Raw genomic sequence first — 16,085 nt, 5'->3', positions numbered from 1 at the left:
CTCAGTAGGGAAAAATGTATCCAAGAGCTTTAGGAACCATCTAATGGCATTTCTCATTTGTTACTCTGTGGCAGCTTTCACATTAAAGGCCACGTTGAAGTTCATTTTGTCCCAAAGGCAGGTCAGCTTCTGTAAGCATTCTCTAATTGGTTCTGATCCAGGAGAACCAATGAGCAGTCCCTTGGAATTGCTCGCATGTTTTCACACAGAGCCTTCTATCTGCCTGCACCTGTTATTTCAAATGCCGTATTAAAAGCTGCAAGAAAATATCTAACTTTTATCTAACAAGCTCACCTACATACATTTTGAAACTATTCACACAGTTGCCTTTTCATTTGTTTTGATTTAGGGGCATCATACTGAAATGGTCCATCTTAGGTTGGCATCTGAGTAGGTTCATTCGATTACCTTCGTTACGAAAGTATTTCTAACATGACTTAATTATTGTGTTCTTCCCATCACAGTGGTCTCCCTTCGGTTTTTAGCAGCTTTATTGAAATATAGTTCATATGCCATATAATTCACCCACTTAAAGTATACAGTTCAATGGTTTTAGTACATTCACAGATGCAGTCGTCCCCACAATCTAATTTTAGAACGTTTTCATTCCCCCCTTAGGGATCACTCCATACCCTCCCTGCTTAGCTCCAGGCAACCATTAATTTACTTTCTGTCTTTGGAGAATTGCCTCTTCTGGACACTTCATTTAAATGGAATTACACAGGGGCGCCTGGGTGGCTCAGTCAGTTAAGCATCGGACTTTGGCTCAGGTCATGACCTTGCGGTTGGTGAGTTCGAGCCCGGCGTCGGGCTCTGTGCTGACAGCTCAGGGCCTGGATCCTGCTTCGGATTCTGTGTCTTCCCCCTCTCACTGTCCCTCCCATGTTCATGCTCTGTCTCTCTCTGCTTCTCAATAATAAGTAAACGTTAAAAAAACTTTAATGGAATCATACATTGTATGTGGTCTTTGGTGCCTGGCTTCCTGTCACTTAGCGTAACTTTCAAGGTTCATCCATATTGTAGCACATACCAATATTTCGTTCCTTTTCATTGTCAAATAATATTCCATTGCATCACCATACTACATGTTGTTTACCCATTCACCAGTTAATGGACATTTGGCGTGCTTCTACTCTTTTATTATTATGAATAATGCTGCTGTGAACATATTGTACAAGTTTGTGTGTGGATGTATGTTTTCATTTCTCTGGGGTATAAACCCAGGAGTGGCATTTGCGAGGTCATATCATAACTCTTTTTAACACTTTGAGGAACGGCCAAACTGCCTTCCAATGTGGCTGCACCATTTCCTATATTCCCACCAGCAGTGTACGGGGTTCCAATTTTTCCACATTCTTGTTGAGACTGGTTATTACCTTTGTTTCTTCATTATAGCTCTCCCGGTAGGTGTGAATTGGTATCTCAGTGTGGTTTTGATCTGCATTTCCCTGATGGCTAATGATGCTGAAAAATCTTTTGATGTGCTTATTGGCCATTTGTATATCTTCTTTGGAGAAATGTCTAATCAGACACTTGGCCCATTTTTAATTTGGGCTGTTACCTTTTTGTTACTGAGTAGGAGTTCTTTATATATCTCAAATACAAATTCTTATCAGATGTATGATTCACAAGTATTTTCTTCCATTCTATGGGTGGTCATCAGTTTATTGACAGTGTTTTAATGGGGTTCAGTTTGTTTTTTCTTTTGTTGCTCGCCCTTTTGGAGCCCAATCTAAAAAGACTTTGCCTAACACAAGGTCATGAAGATTTATGTTCCCCCTTCCTTTTAATAACTGTGACTCTTTGGGCTACAGTGCTTTCAGAACAAAATTAATTTTTGAATAAGAAACATTATTCATTTTAGGCAGTTTTCATTAATGATCATCCATTAAGGAGAGCAACAACAATTTTTGTTATTTCTTTTGTTTTCTGTGAAAAACAATTGAAGTCGTATCAAGTATTGACAATTTCATCTTGTTCATTACTATTCTTATGTGTGTTGTTAAGAGATTAAAATATAGTGTTGCTAGTCGCTTACTGTGGGTTTTACAATAGTTTTTATTAATGTGGACAGAGTCCGCTTTTAGAGATGACAGAAAAATGAATGAATATAGACCTGTACATGGTATGCTACTTTATAGGAAAACCTGGATCAAACCCAAGTTGCCCTAAATAGACAGCTCATGACTCCTTCTCTGATATCATCATATATTATGTATACTTAACGACAAACACTAGCTACTAAATGCTGTGACAATTAGAAAAATCCATAATCTAGTATTATTTGAAAGTAATAAATCACTTGATTTACTGAAATAATAGAGTTTGTTTACACCATATACATTCTCTATAATTCAGAGTATGAAGTTGTAAGAACTATTTTATTTTGTTCACTGCCATAAATAACCAAACATAAGGCATATTTTCTTTTTTAATCTTTTAAAATTTTTTTTAAATTTATTTTTGAAGTGGAGAGAGAGACAGAGTGTGAATGGGGGAGGGGCAGAGAGAGAGGGATACACAGAATCCGAAGCAGGCTCCAGGCTCTGAGCTGTCAGCACAGAGCCCGATGCAGGGCTCGAACTCACGAGCTATGAGATCATGACCTGAGCCGAAGTCGGGCGCTTAACCGACTGAGCCACCCAGGTGCCCCCATTAGGCATATTTTCTAAAGGCTAATCAATTTTAAACCCAACATATGACATGATCTTGTGTGTAGAAAATCCTAAGGAATACACACACACACACACACACACACACACACACACACACACACTCAAATACTAGAACTAGTACGAGTTCAAGATCACCAGATATAAAATCAGTATATTAAAATATATCATAGGTTCATATGCTGGTAATAAACAATTTAAATATGAGGGGTGCCTAGCTGACTCAGTCGGTGGAGTGGGCGACTGTTGATCTCGGGGTCATGGGTTCAAGGTCCACGATGGGTATAGGGATTATAAATAAACTTAAAAAAATATGAAATTAAGACAATAGTTTCATTCACAGTAGTATCAAAAAGAATAAAATACTTAGGCATAAATTTAATAAGAGAAGTATAGATTTCTACACTGAAAACTACCAAACATTGCTGAAAAAAGTTAAAGAAGGTCAGAATAAATGGAGAGAGAACTTCCACGTTCATGGACTGGAAGATTCGATATTGTTCAGATGGAAATACTGCCCAAATCGATCTATATATTCAATACAATCTCTGTCATAATCCCAACTGGCTTCCCCTCTCCCCTGAACTTGAGAAACTGATCCTAAAATTCACATGGAAATGCAAAGGACCAGACTAGTCAAAACAATCTTGTAAAGAGACTTATACTGCCCAATTTGAAAACTTACTACAAAGCTACAACAATCAAGATAGTATGGTAATCAAGATATATGGTACATATATCGATGTAAATGAATTTTGAAAATCTGAAATAGACCCTTTTATGGTCAATTAATTTTTCACAAAGGTTCCAAGGCAATTTAATGTGAAAAGGATTAAGTCTTTTCAGCAAATGGCACTGAGACAATTATTATATCCTCAAACATAAAATATTAATTTGGACCCCTATCTCATACCATATACCAGAATTAACTAAAAATGGATCATAGATCTACGTATAAGAGTACAAAACTCTTATAAGAAATCTTGGTTTAGGCATTAATTTCTTAGAAATGACACCTAAACACAAGTGATAAACAAAAACATTCATCATGTGGTTTTTATCAAAATGGAAAGCGTGTACGCTTTCAAAGACACCATTAAGAAAATAAAAAAAAAAAGCCACAGACTTGAAAAAATAATTTGCAAATAATACATTCAAGAAAATACCTGTATTCAAAATACATAAAGGGCTCTTACAACTCAAAAATAAGAAGACAAATGACCCACTTAAACAATGGGCAAAAGATCTGAATAGACATTTTACCAACAAATGGCCAATCAGTATGTGAAACAACGTTCAACCTCATTAGTCACTACAGAAATGCAAGTCAAAAAACCATAATGAGCTATTAATTCACACCCACAAGAATGGCTACAATTAATAAGACAGTACCAAGTGTTGATCATTATTTGGAGAGTCTCGAACCTTCGAACCTTCTTACATTACTGGTGGAAATGTAAAATGTTGCAGTCACATTGAAAACCAGTCTGGCAATTTCTCGAAATAGTAATGCTATCACATGGATGAACCAAAAACATTACACTTAGTGAAAGACACCAGACTCCAAAGTTCACAGATTTTATGATTCCATTTACATGAATTGTCCAGAAAAATAAAATTTATAGACAGGAAGTAGGTTAGAAGTTGCCCAGGGCTGGTGGGGGAGTCACTACAAATGGAATGAAGTTCCTTGCTGGGACGATAAAGATGTTCTAAAAATTAGGTTGTGGTGAGAGTTGTACCACTCTGTAAATTTACTAAAAATCCACTGAATTATGTACTTAAAATGAGTGAATTTACGGTATATGTTATATTTCAATAAGGGTTGTTAAAAAATCTAAAGCCCAGAAATTGACAAGTTAATAAAATATTAATTAATATACTTTCTAGAAGTATGGAGTCATAAATCAAGTATACTTATTGACAAAGGATAGTAAAGTTCAGTGTATTTCTAGGATCATTAGACTCTTCTAGAATTCTCAGTTAATAACTCGATAGTATATCACCATGGTACGGTGGTTGTGATCTGTGTTACACAATTAGTAGACCTTATCACCAGTAGCGGTTAAGTTAAATTTGTCAGCCTGCTAAGGTCACCATGATCCTAAGACGGCTCACAAAGATATAACTAGGTGTGTCGGGGACTGAAAGTTTAGTCCCAACTTACTTGTGGAAGAAAGTTGGGTTGCATTTCTTACCTTCCTTGCTTTATTTCATCTAGTTTATGAAACAACGTTTGAGGACAAACGTATCGAGAGAGAAGTTATGCAGGACTGCTTAGCCCGGGGTTCTGGGAAACCATAAAATTAACAGGGCCTTTACTGATAGCACAAATGTGATGAAAGTTTTCCCTGAGTTTACAGTTTTGCCAATTGTAAAATTCATGATGCGAGAATCAGAACGCTCCTTGAGATTTCAAAAGCACTGTTAAACAATCAGTAGTAGGATCGCAGAAGACCAGGTTGGCTAAGGCCTGAGAGAGAATGGGTGATCGGAGGAAGGAAGCACAAAACCACATACAAGCAGGTGTGGGATTCCAGGGGGAAACAGCTGTGGGCCAACCTGACTGGGGGGCCTCCCGAAGTGAAGGGGGCAGGCTTTAATACAAGGAAACAGAATCACAACCAGGCGTGGCCTTAGAGCTGGCCTCAGGGATGCGCTACAGTCACATCAGGACCCTTCTTCAGCCACACTTGGTGTCACTGTGAAATACAAAGTGCTGGGGGCAGAGGGGAAGTATCTGTTCTTGAGCTTGTGGATAATACCCTCCCTGCTGCCGAGGGGACCTCTCCCGTACGGTCGGGTCGATCTTTGTGAATGGGGCAGTTTCACATCTGCAAATGTTCACTGAATTACGCACATAGAACCTTTCTGACTATATACCTAGAAGTCATGAAACCTTTTAGAGAACACAGAATGTTTGATAATGACTTTCTACAATGAACTGAGTGTTTTCTACTTGTTGGTTGGAAGGAATAGGACATATTGGTGCTCTCCTGGCTTAACATATACAAAGTTTTACACGAATAAGATATAATACATATTAATTTAGAGTCTATAGCTTTATGCTTAATTTTACTTTGCTCATTGGTTATTTTAAGAGATCAGTAATACACCGCACATGCTATAAATTTAACATGAAGGCAACCGGCAGGTAGGTGAAACCCATGCCAGATAGAAATTTTTCTGACACCCATCTTAAACAATGAAACCCCTGCAGGTTGGACTGGAAATTCACTGTATTTTCAAATTCTAGGAACATGAGCCATGAATTTTGGTCAAGCTTTGATTATTACTTTGGTCTGTATTTTGCTTTGCATTTCAATAGAGTAAGAAAGCCATAAAGAGTATCCTACAAAAATGCACCTATTTACCGGCCCTTGAGCCGTTTCTGTATGATGCGCCCCCCAATATCCTGAAGCACGTGGTTGGACAGTTCAGTAAGGTAAGAGATGCTCTCTTTTCTGAAAGTGGGGGAAGAACATTTCAATGGCTGGTTAGTTTCTTTTTCCCCCGTTGGGTCAATGTCTCCTTCTGAGAGATGGGGGCAGGGCTTTACTCCTTGGTTCTCACTGACTATCGCAACAGGGAAGGCAACATAGGTTAATAACATTCACATAAGTCAAAAAAGATTCACACATAAATAATTCATACTTCCTCCTTCACATTTTCCTCACAGCCTCTACTGTCCTTTTTAGTGTTCTTGGGGAGAAGACAGTACGTCAACATATAAAAACCCCATAATACAGACAGTTTATAGTGATAGGTAATTTAGCAATTATCCTGGTGTCTGTTGGTCTCACTCATCTGGGAACACCGCAAAGATCTTCTAAAGAAAAATAAAAAGGTCTCCGAGCCACGTATGACAAAGTCCGTGCACTCTTCTGGAGATGCTTTCAGAGCGTCATTTAGAGTTTATTGACTCATTTTACAGACGGTTTTAACAAATATAGCCACCATATTTCTTAGGTCATTGCAGATTAAAAGTAGTAAGGTAGTAAGGTCAAGCTGCTGGACGTGGGCTTAGCCAGCAGGACTGACTGCCGCTAGCAAAGGCCGAGAAAGAATGATGGTGTTCCCACGGCCATCGATGGCCAGTATGGTAACTCAGGCTGTAAAGAACTGATTAAATGGTGCTCAGGAGATTTCATTTAAGAAAACGGGGTCTCTGGAGGTAGCATCCCAGAGTGGTTCTGAGCTCAGGCTCTGGAGCTGGAGGGCCCGGATTTTCCATTTACCAGCTGTAATATCTTTAGCAAACTCTTGACCTCCCTAAACCTTAGTAGGCTTACCCATAAAACAGGGGGTAATAAGAGTTCCTGTTTTATAAGGTCATTGTAAAGATTAAATGAGATGTTATACGTAAAGAATTTAGCTTAATCTCAGGCACATATTAAATACTCATCCCCCCTCCCGCCACTGAAAACCACACGATGTTTTTAAGAAATGAAACACGGAAGTGCTTAAGGTTGACTTTCAGAAACTAATGCACATAGATGGGGGCCAAATTCCTCTGAATGGTTATAAAGCTAACGTAAAGGAGGTACTACTCTTCGCATACTAGATTTCTCCAAACAATGACGAATGAAAACTATATATTGTTACAACTTTTAAACTAGGTCCTGTACCTGCTTAGGTCTAGTTTAAGGTATTCATCTGAAAGACAATACTATCTTTTAACAGCCTTCAGTTCTCTGTCTTCCATGATCTCCAACAGCTTGGCTGACCCTCAAGCACCTGAGTCACTGGACAGCGGAAGGTTTCACATTCCTCGGGATATGGTTGCCTCGGGATATGGTTGCCTTGGGATATGGTTGCGTGTGTCCAACACTTATGTTCTGCTTCCGCTTCTAAAAAATAAGCCAAATCCGTCCCCCCGGCCCCGGGTACTGGTTAAGAAACTGAGCAGCGATTTTGATCAACTAAAAGGGGAAGGGAGTGGGCTGCTGAGTGGCCCATCTACAGAGTCATCAGCTCTTGAGAAGGAACAGCTGACATTATCTCTGAACGTTTTATTTTATGGTCTAGTCTTGAAGGCGACTGAGTGAGGTATTCTACTTTTATTGAACTTGCTAAGAAAATGAAGACTGACCTGAACTGAGTTCAAAATAAAACTGAGTTCAAAATCCACTAAACCAACGGGATTTGTGGAAGTTAAAATAAAGACAGTTACCGCATAGCATATACTCTTACAAACATGTGCCTTTGGGAGTATTTGCTTCAGGCAGAATTTTGTGTTCTTTTCTTTTTTAAGTTTATCTGTTTATTTTTGAGAGTGAGAGAGGGAGAGAGAGAAAGAGAGAGAGAGAGAACCCCAAGCAGGTCCTGCGCTGTGGGGCTTGAACTCACAAACCGTGAGATCATGACCTGGACTGAAGAGTCGGACGCTTAGCCGACTGAGCCACCCAGGTGCCCCTGTGTCTTCTTAAGCAAACGATACCAGAGCACTAGACTCCTAGGAACTGACACATTTCTAAAAAGACTACATTTTACTTCTAACTGGCAGCAAACCTAGGTTCATTATGTTACAGATATATTGCACATAAATTCTCTTTTACATTTCCCCAGCTATATTATTTCTTTTGACTAGCAATAATCCCACTTGGAAAAGGAAAGCTGACAATTTTACGTGCTTGACTTTTCAAGGTACTGCCACATGACAGCAAAGCTCGACGACTTTTTGTAACAAGTGGTGGACTGAAAAAGGTTCAAGAGATAAAGGCAGGACCCGGCTCTCTGCTCCAAGAATACATCAACAGTATTAACAGCTGTTACCCGGAGGAGATAGTAAGGTGGGAAAAACGGACTTTGAGAAGTTCAAAATTATAATGCGGGCTTTCTGTTTTGAGGTCTGGATTTTATATCCACCGTGTCAACACGTGGTCTTGGAAATACTACATAAGACCAACGTGTACCTTTAATTCTACCTTGATCTCTTTTCCCCCCTCAAATTTAATAATGTTCTGATTGACACACACATCTCCAAGTCACACCGGAATGTCATTTGAGACATATCTATACTAACACATGCTTTATTAAAGAGCACCCAAATGCAGAGTCCAAGTTAAATTAACAGTCTTTAATGTGAACTTGATTTAGGAAGAGCCTATGGATTCTGATTTTCATGGTTTCCTGCATAATATTTTTCTGCCTTAGGCTCACATTTATATTAATAGGAGTCTAACAAATAGAAAAGAGATGTTGAGTGGTAAAAAGAAAGTTACTATCTATATTTGAAAAAAAAATCATGTTTGTGATTTGCAGGTGCCTCATAGTAATGTAGCAGTTAGTTCTCTTCAAGATTAATTGTTTTAATAAGATTGATTTGTAGAGCATTAAACCTAAGCCTCAGTCCTTTTAAGTCGAAAGTACTATACCACTAATACCAAAATAAATAAGAGCAAAGTTACCAAGATAGAATGATTTAAACAACTGAGTTTTGAAAAATGCCCATAAACATTCAAGAATGTTTATCTGTATTTATCTAATATTTGTCTACACATTTATCTGTATTTGTCTAATCCTACTTTCATTTCTTATTTTCTCTACTTAATATTAGAGAATATAAATTTGCAACATTTAAACCAATGTTTAATATACTTCTTCCTATTTAATATCAATATGTGGTAACACTCATTGTAAAAGCACAAAATAATTTTAAGATTAAAATTTGTCTTCTTTTCATATATATTCTTCCAGCAGGTTCTTTCTAGGGGTACAATTCAGGTACTTTTGTGAGCTTTATGACTGCTTGACTAAAAGAGTTCCAGTAAGTTAGCTTTAAAAATATTACTATTTAAAAAAGTATATCAAAGGAGTAGTATATCATAAATATAAATATATTTATTTATATATAAATATAAATAAATTATATCATAAGTATATCATATATCTACTATATATAATATACAAATAAAATAATATACAAAAAGCTTAATATAACAAACAAAATATGTGTGTAACCATTAAATGAATGAAATATGAATATCTTTTATCAGGAAAAGAAAATAAAAATAATTTGCATACATTCTTTAAGTTTTGGATAAAGAAGATGTGGTGTATGGTGGGAATATGCAATGGAATATTACTCAGCCATCAAAAAGAATGAAATCTTGCCATTTGCAATGACGTGGATGGAGCTAGAATTTATCATGCTAAGCGAAAACAAATACCATATGATTTCACTCATGTGGAATTTAAGAAACAAAACAGATGAACATATGGGAAGGTGGGGGGAGAGAAGAGAGGGAAACAAACCACAAGAGACTCTTTTTTTTTTAAATTACATTTATTTTTGAGAGACAGAGAGAGAGCACAAGCAGGGGAGGGGCAGAGAGAGAAGGGCAGACAGAGTCTGAAGCAGGCTCCAGGCTCCGAGCTGTCAGCACAGAGCCCAATGCGGGCTTGAGCTCACAAACTGTGAGATCATGACCGGAGCCGAAGTCAGTCGCTCAACCGACTGAGCCACCCAGGCGGCCCTAACCATAAGAGACTCTTAACAACAGAACAAACTGAGGGTTGATGGAGGGAGGTGGGTGGGAGATGGGCTAGATGGCGATGGGTACTAAGGAGGGCACTTGTGATGAGCACTGGGTGTTGTACTGAATACATAAACAAAATTATAGAAAGATGAAGGAAAAAAGAAACTAAAGGGCCCAAAATGGAATGGCCTATTAGAATTAACCAAAAGTAAGGTACTTTCTTGAATAGCAGTCTTCTTTTTACTCCTTTCCGGAATCACTTTCCAGAGCACTAAGGGAAAATGAAAACTCTGTCATATTAGAGTGTAATCTGGTGCTTTGTCAAAATACCACCATAAAATTTTAACCTCCCATTCTATTTAGCGTATAATACCATTGTACAATTTTAACCTCACATTTAACCTCACAATATTAACCTCAAACCTGTGATCTGGGATTCCATTTTAAAAATTAGCCAATTATCGGGGCACCTGGGTGGCTCAGTTGGTTAAGCATCCAACTCTTGATTTTGGCTTGGGACGTGATCTCGTGGTTGTGGGATTCAGCCCCGCATCGGGCTCTGTCCATACTGAGCGTGGAGCCTGCTTGGGTTTTTCTCTCTATCCCCCTCTCTCTGCCCCTCCACAGCCTGCATTCTCCCTCTCAAACATTTTTAAAAATTGGCTAATTATCATGAAGAATTCTAATTAGCTTCTTCATGTTTGTTATATATTTTTTTAATTTTTTTTAACGTTTATTTATTTTTGAGACAGAGAGAAACAGAGCATGAACGGGGGAGGGTCAGAGAGAGAGGGAGACACAGAATCCGAAACAGGCTCCAGGCTCTGAGCGGTCAGCACAGAGCCCGACGCGGGGCTCGAACTCACGGACCGTGAGATCAGATCTGAGCCGAAGTCGGCCGCTCAACCGACTGAGCCACCCAGGCGCCCCGTTTGTTATATTTTGTAAAGAATTAGGTTCTATAGAACTTAAAGGTGTTTTGTAGAAATTTTTGAAACATTGTCTATGAAAATGGACAAATATAAACTCGGAATGGTTTTATTTTTGTAATCGTATAATTCTCAAGAATCATTGGGTGACTATTTTAGAACTAATTATTCCTTATAATACAGATTATCAATGGATACGTTCTTCCAGCTGTTATTAGCCTAAACATTTGTTTCGTACTGCCATATTTAAAAATCTCTAACGAAGGTAGTTGGTGGGATGAGAAGGAAGAAGCTCAGGGCTAGATGTTGGAAGGCCTGAGTTCTAATCCTGGCCCATTCCACAGCAGGAAGGTATTTTTGGAACTCCTCTGTCTTCGGGATGTTTGCCTAGACTAGACTATATTATAATCAATATAAAAAATTATGAATGAGCTATTTCATTTTTCATGCTAAGTTTTTGAAATCTGGTGGGTTATTTTATCACTTCCAGTGCACCTCAATTCAGATGCTAAATTTTATTAGATGTACTTAGCTGTATTTAGATTATATAAAGTTTACAGTTGAAAAAGTAGATTCACAAGTTGTTTCAAAGACACCTAAAAGTTTCACCTAAAATAACCGGAGTATCAGCTTTTACGATTAAATATAAAAATTCAGGTCCTCAGTCATGCTAGCCATATTTTTTAAAAGTTTCTTTACTTATTTTGAGATAGAGTAAGGGAAAGAGCATGCGTGCCCATGAGCGAGCAGGGGAGGGGGGTGGGGGACAGAGACACAGGGAGAGAGAGAATCCCAAGCAGGCTCCATGCTCAATGCAGAGTCCAATGTGGGGCTTGATCTCAGAACCATGAGATCTTGATTCATGAGATCACGACCTGAGCCGAAATCAAGAGTTGGACGCTTAACCGACGGAGCCACCCAGGTGCCCCACACCAGCCATATTTCTAATGCTCAATAGCCACATGTAGCTGGTGGCTACCATATGAAACAGCACCATTTTTTAAGTTTTGGTTTTCTAAATCTACTTCTTACCATTAATATAAAAAGTACCTATCTTGTGTCTGACCCGTTTATCAGGCCTAGGAAGGTGAGGCCTGTTTTAAAATTTGTGACTAACTCGGGGCGCCTGGGTGGCTCAGTCGGTTGGGCGGCCGACTTCGGCTCAGGTCATGATCTCGCGGTCCGTGAGTTCGAGCCCTGCGTCGGGCTCTGTGCTGACCGCGCGGAGCCTGGAGCCTGTTTCGGATTCTGTGTCTCCCTCTCTCTCTGACCCTCCCCCATTCATGCTCTGTCTCTCTCTGTCTCAAAAATAAATAAACGTTAAAAAAAAAATTAAAAATAAAATAAAATAAAATTTGTGACTAACTCAGAAACAGTTGTGACTTCCCCAGTGTAAGAGTACTTCAAAGAGACCCACTGTTGAAGGACAATTTTTTTCAAGGCCAGGATGCCTTGAGAGAAGAAACATTTTTTAGGATTTTTTTTATGTATGCAGGTGTCTGTTTAATTATGCCTATAAATACACTGTTGAGAAAATACTGTTCTGTCTTGTCCACCTTAACTGGACAAATTGTAGAAGAAATTAGTGTAATATAAATTGTGAGTTTTTAAGTCACGCCTCTGAAGATAGAAGATAACGAGGACAAAGCAAATCTTGAACATCAGATTTTATCTGGAGAGAATACCTTAGGAGGTTTAATTATTTTGAGTGTTTTGGACAGTTGTGAATTACATTTACTTATTTTTTTTTAATCTGGTTATTCTAGAATGCCTGCCAAATTTTATTTGACATTCTTTTATGTGCACGTAAATTCTTTCCACAGATACGAAGCATACCATAATGCATTAATCAATATATTTAGTACTTTTATAGTATGTATTTTACAAAATGTTCAATTGGTAAATATAAACTTTAGTACTACAGATGCCCCAAATCAATGAAAACGACCAATTTCCTAAGTATGTACGATAGGATATTTGTAAACCATTTATTAAATAGTTCTTTAGTGTGAATTATAAACCCAGAAATTTTTGTCTTTATGGGTCACCATATCTGATTAAAACATACAGTGAGAATAATCTGTAAGGCAATCAGAATGCAGACAATGATCAGTAATGACAGACTGTATTGTGTAACTTATGAAAAAACCTATTAGCTGTCCTCGCTAAGGCAACATCAATCATTTAACAGAATAACAGTCTCTATAAGAAGATGCTATCACTGGACGCAGGTATCTTGCTTTGAAAATAGTTCCGTGCATTAATAGCCCTTCAGCCTTGTGAGTTGGTGTTTTCTTCCTTCACAGTCCCTCATCTTATGCACAAAGCATTACTGGGGTTTAATTATTCAGGGTATAGTTGAGGTTTCACTGATAGAATTAATTTAGATAAATATCTTACATTGACTCTTTTGCGCCTACTGTGATGAATCCTTTCACAAGTATCTAATAGAAAACTTTCTTTTTCAGGTATTACTCCCCTGGATATTCTGATGCACTTCTACAGAGAGTGGACAGCTACCAACCACTTGCCAATTAAACAAAGTTCTGTTTTCGTGCTCTAATTCACAACAGGGCATTATGAACGGTAGCTGGTAACGTTCTTGCCAAATATTTGAACTGAGCGCATTCTAGATTTATTCAGTGTGAAATACCTTTGGATAATCTTTTCTAAATTTATGTAAAAAAAAAAAAATTAGTGGCCTGAATGAGGACTGACTATTGGTCATTTGCTTGGGACTTGCTCTAAGGGTGAACTGTAAAAAGACATTAAAGGGTGCTAAGGCATTTGCTATCTTTCCATTAACCATCCCCAGCCCCTAAACACACATACCTCCAACTAGATGTAGGTGAAAAATGATGCTGGGAACTCTTAGTTATCTTGGCCACTTCCTCCCAGACACAGGCAAGGGAAGGGGCCTTGCAGATTCCTCAGGAGGACATTGAAGGGAGGTGTCAAAAGAGGAAACTGATGACAGAAGTGGAAGGCACTTGAAGAGACTCTGATGCTCTTTACCTAAATGCATCAACCAAACACTTGGAATCTATGGATAACCTGTCAGGTTTTCTTAACAACTTAGGAAGCTCTCCTCCTCTTGATGCCAAATTTTCTAAGCTCTTTTTTCGCCTCACTGAAACAGTTCCTTTACCTTTCATGGGGCTGGAGGAAGTCCACATTAAGCATCATTCCACTGCAGACAGGTTTCCCATTTCTTTGAAGGGTTTCTGAGTCCAGCCTTGCTCGTGAATAAACAAGGAAGCAGGCAAGTAAAATGGGTCCTTAGTATACCCTGTCCTAGCTTCACTTTCCCCCCAAGTTTTAAAAATCACATTTCCAGGGATTTAAGAAATAGTTTAAAAAGAATACCTCCGGGCTTGGACTTTGCATGCATTTTCACTTAGGGAGCTGAAAGGGGGTAACGGGGGGTTTCAATAAAATTTTAAACAGAAACATTAGAATTGTCCTCTGCATGTTTCCCGCATGTTAATTCTGAACTTCGGGAATACGTAAGTAGGCTTAAGAGTCTTGGTTAGTTGGCGTGTGAGTGTGTGCGTCTGTGTGCGTGTCTCTGTCAGTCTGTCTTTTGATCTAAAAGGAGATTCCTTACAGCGATCTACCCTGGAGGCCTGCAGAGGAGGTGAATGATAACCAGACTGCCCTTGGGCCACCGTGTTCCCAACCCAGCCAGCTTTCAGCTTTCCATCTTGGATTCTTTCCCCCCGCCCCCCAAAAAGAACCTACCCATTTAATTTTGGTATTTTCTGGATTCATCTGTCATCATTTCCTAACAGGGCATAACTTTGTTGCATCTTTTTTTTTCTTTTTTAATTTTGAAAAATTGTTTATTCCTTTCTGAAAGAGTGCAAGCAGGGGAGGGGCAGAGAGAAGGGGACAGAGAATCCGAAGCGGGCTCTGTGCTGATGGCAGTGAGCCCGACGTGGGGCTTGAACCCACAAACTGCGAGATCATGACCTGAGCCGAAGCCAGTCGCTTGACTGACTGAGCCCCCCAGGAGCCCCTGTTGCGTCTTTATAAACTCCATCAGACCCACGATGGGCCCATTTCTCTTCGCCTTACATCATCCTAGGATTGCTTGCAGTTTGACTTTTTAATACTTTCTGGGGCCTACTTTGTTTCTTTGATTTATTGCATAAGAAAATAATTTTTATTCTCAGTTGTGTAGGTTTCCTTTCTCTCCTTCATGCCTGACCAGCTTCTCCTGTGAACCTGTCGGCCACCTGAGAACATAAAGGTAGTTCTCATCTTTCTTCATTAATACCATTTTTCTTTGATGGCCATGCTGGTAATGACAAAAACCAGCGTGTCTGGGATGAAACCCCCTCAGCAGTTATGGGAACGGTGAATTTCCTATCACGTACTTTCTGCCACTGTGTGTTGATGTAGGTTTTCACTTCATACATCATTTCATACTTATCAAAGAAATAACACAGTTAGTAGTGTTTGGATACGTGCTATAATTTTATCATACGCAATCTGGAAAATACATGCTGTGAAATGTTTCTTACTATAAAACACTTAAAACAAAATTAAGCTTGCTTTATTTTTAGAGAAGTCTATTATGAGACTTTTTTTTTGAGAGAGAGCGCACATGTGCAAGCTGGGGAGGGGCAGACGGAGAGCGAGCGAGAGTCTCAAGCAGCCTCCACCCCCAGCACAGAGCCCAACACAAGGCTCCATCTCAGGACTGTGAGATCATGAGCTGAGCCAAAAGCAAGAGTCAGAGGCTTAACCCACTGAGCCACCCAGGTGCCCCACGATCATGAGGCTTTTTAAAAACTAAAAAAAAAAAATATTTTCTATTTGTGCTAGAGCAAAATAATACCTCTCATTGGTGGTATTCTCTTTAATACTTTCGCCCCTGGTTTGAATTTTGTCAATTCCTAGTCTCTGGGCAGAGCAACCCTGTCTCACTGCTCTCTCTCTCTGCTGCAGTTTATTTAAAATTCAACTATCATTAGGATATTTCATTTAGCTTATACGAC

General features: G+C 38.8%; 1 protein-coding gene across 4 annotated transcripts in view; it reads left to right on the top strand.

Annotated features, from left to right (window-relative positions):
• SPAG6 (sperm associated antigen 6) overlaps positions 1-14,534 on the top strand; it is a 67,205-nt gene extending 52,671 nt beyond the window's left edge. For 3 of the 4 annotated variants that reach the window (XM_058681721.1, XM_058681717.1, XM_058681718.1), the window contains 3 exons: positions 6,001-6,117; positions 8,319-8,464; positions 13,551-14,534. In XM_058681721.1, coding sequence (XP_058537704.1) covers positions 6,001-6,117; positions 8,319-8,464; positions 13,551-13,620 — 333 coding nt within the window. In that variant the 3' untranslated portion in view covers positions 13,621-14,534. The remainder of the gene's footprint in view (positions 1-6,000; positions 6,118-8,318; positions 8,465-13,550) is intronic. The other variant, XM_058681720.1, reaches the window with a different exon arrangement.
• The last annotated feature ends 1,551 nt before the right edge of the window (positions 14,535-16,085 follow it).

Source organism: Neofelis nebulosa, chromosome 8, assembly GCF_028018385.1.
Source record: "Neofelis nebulosa isolate mNeoNeb1 chromosome 8, mNeoNeb1.pri, whole genome shotgun sequence".
NCBI lineage: Eukaryota > Metazoa > Chordata > Mammalia > Carnivora > Felidae > Neofelis > Neofelis nebulosa.
Note: the sequence above shows the minus strand (reverse complement) of the source record. Positions and strands in the feature narration are given on the sequence as shown.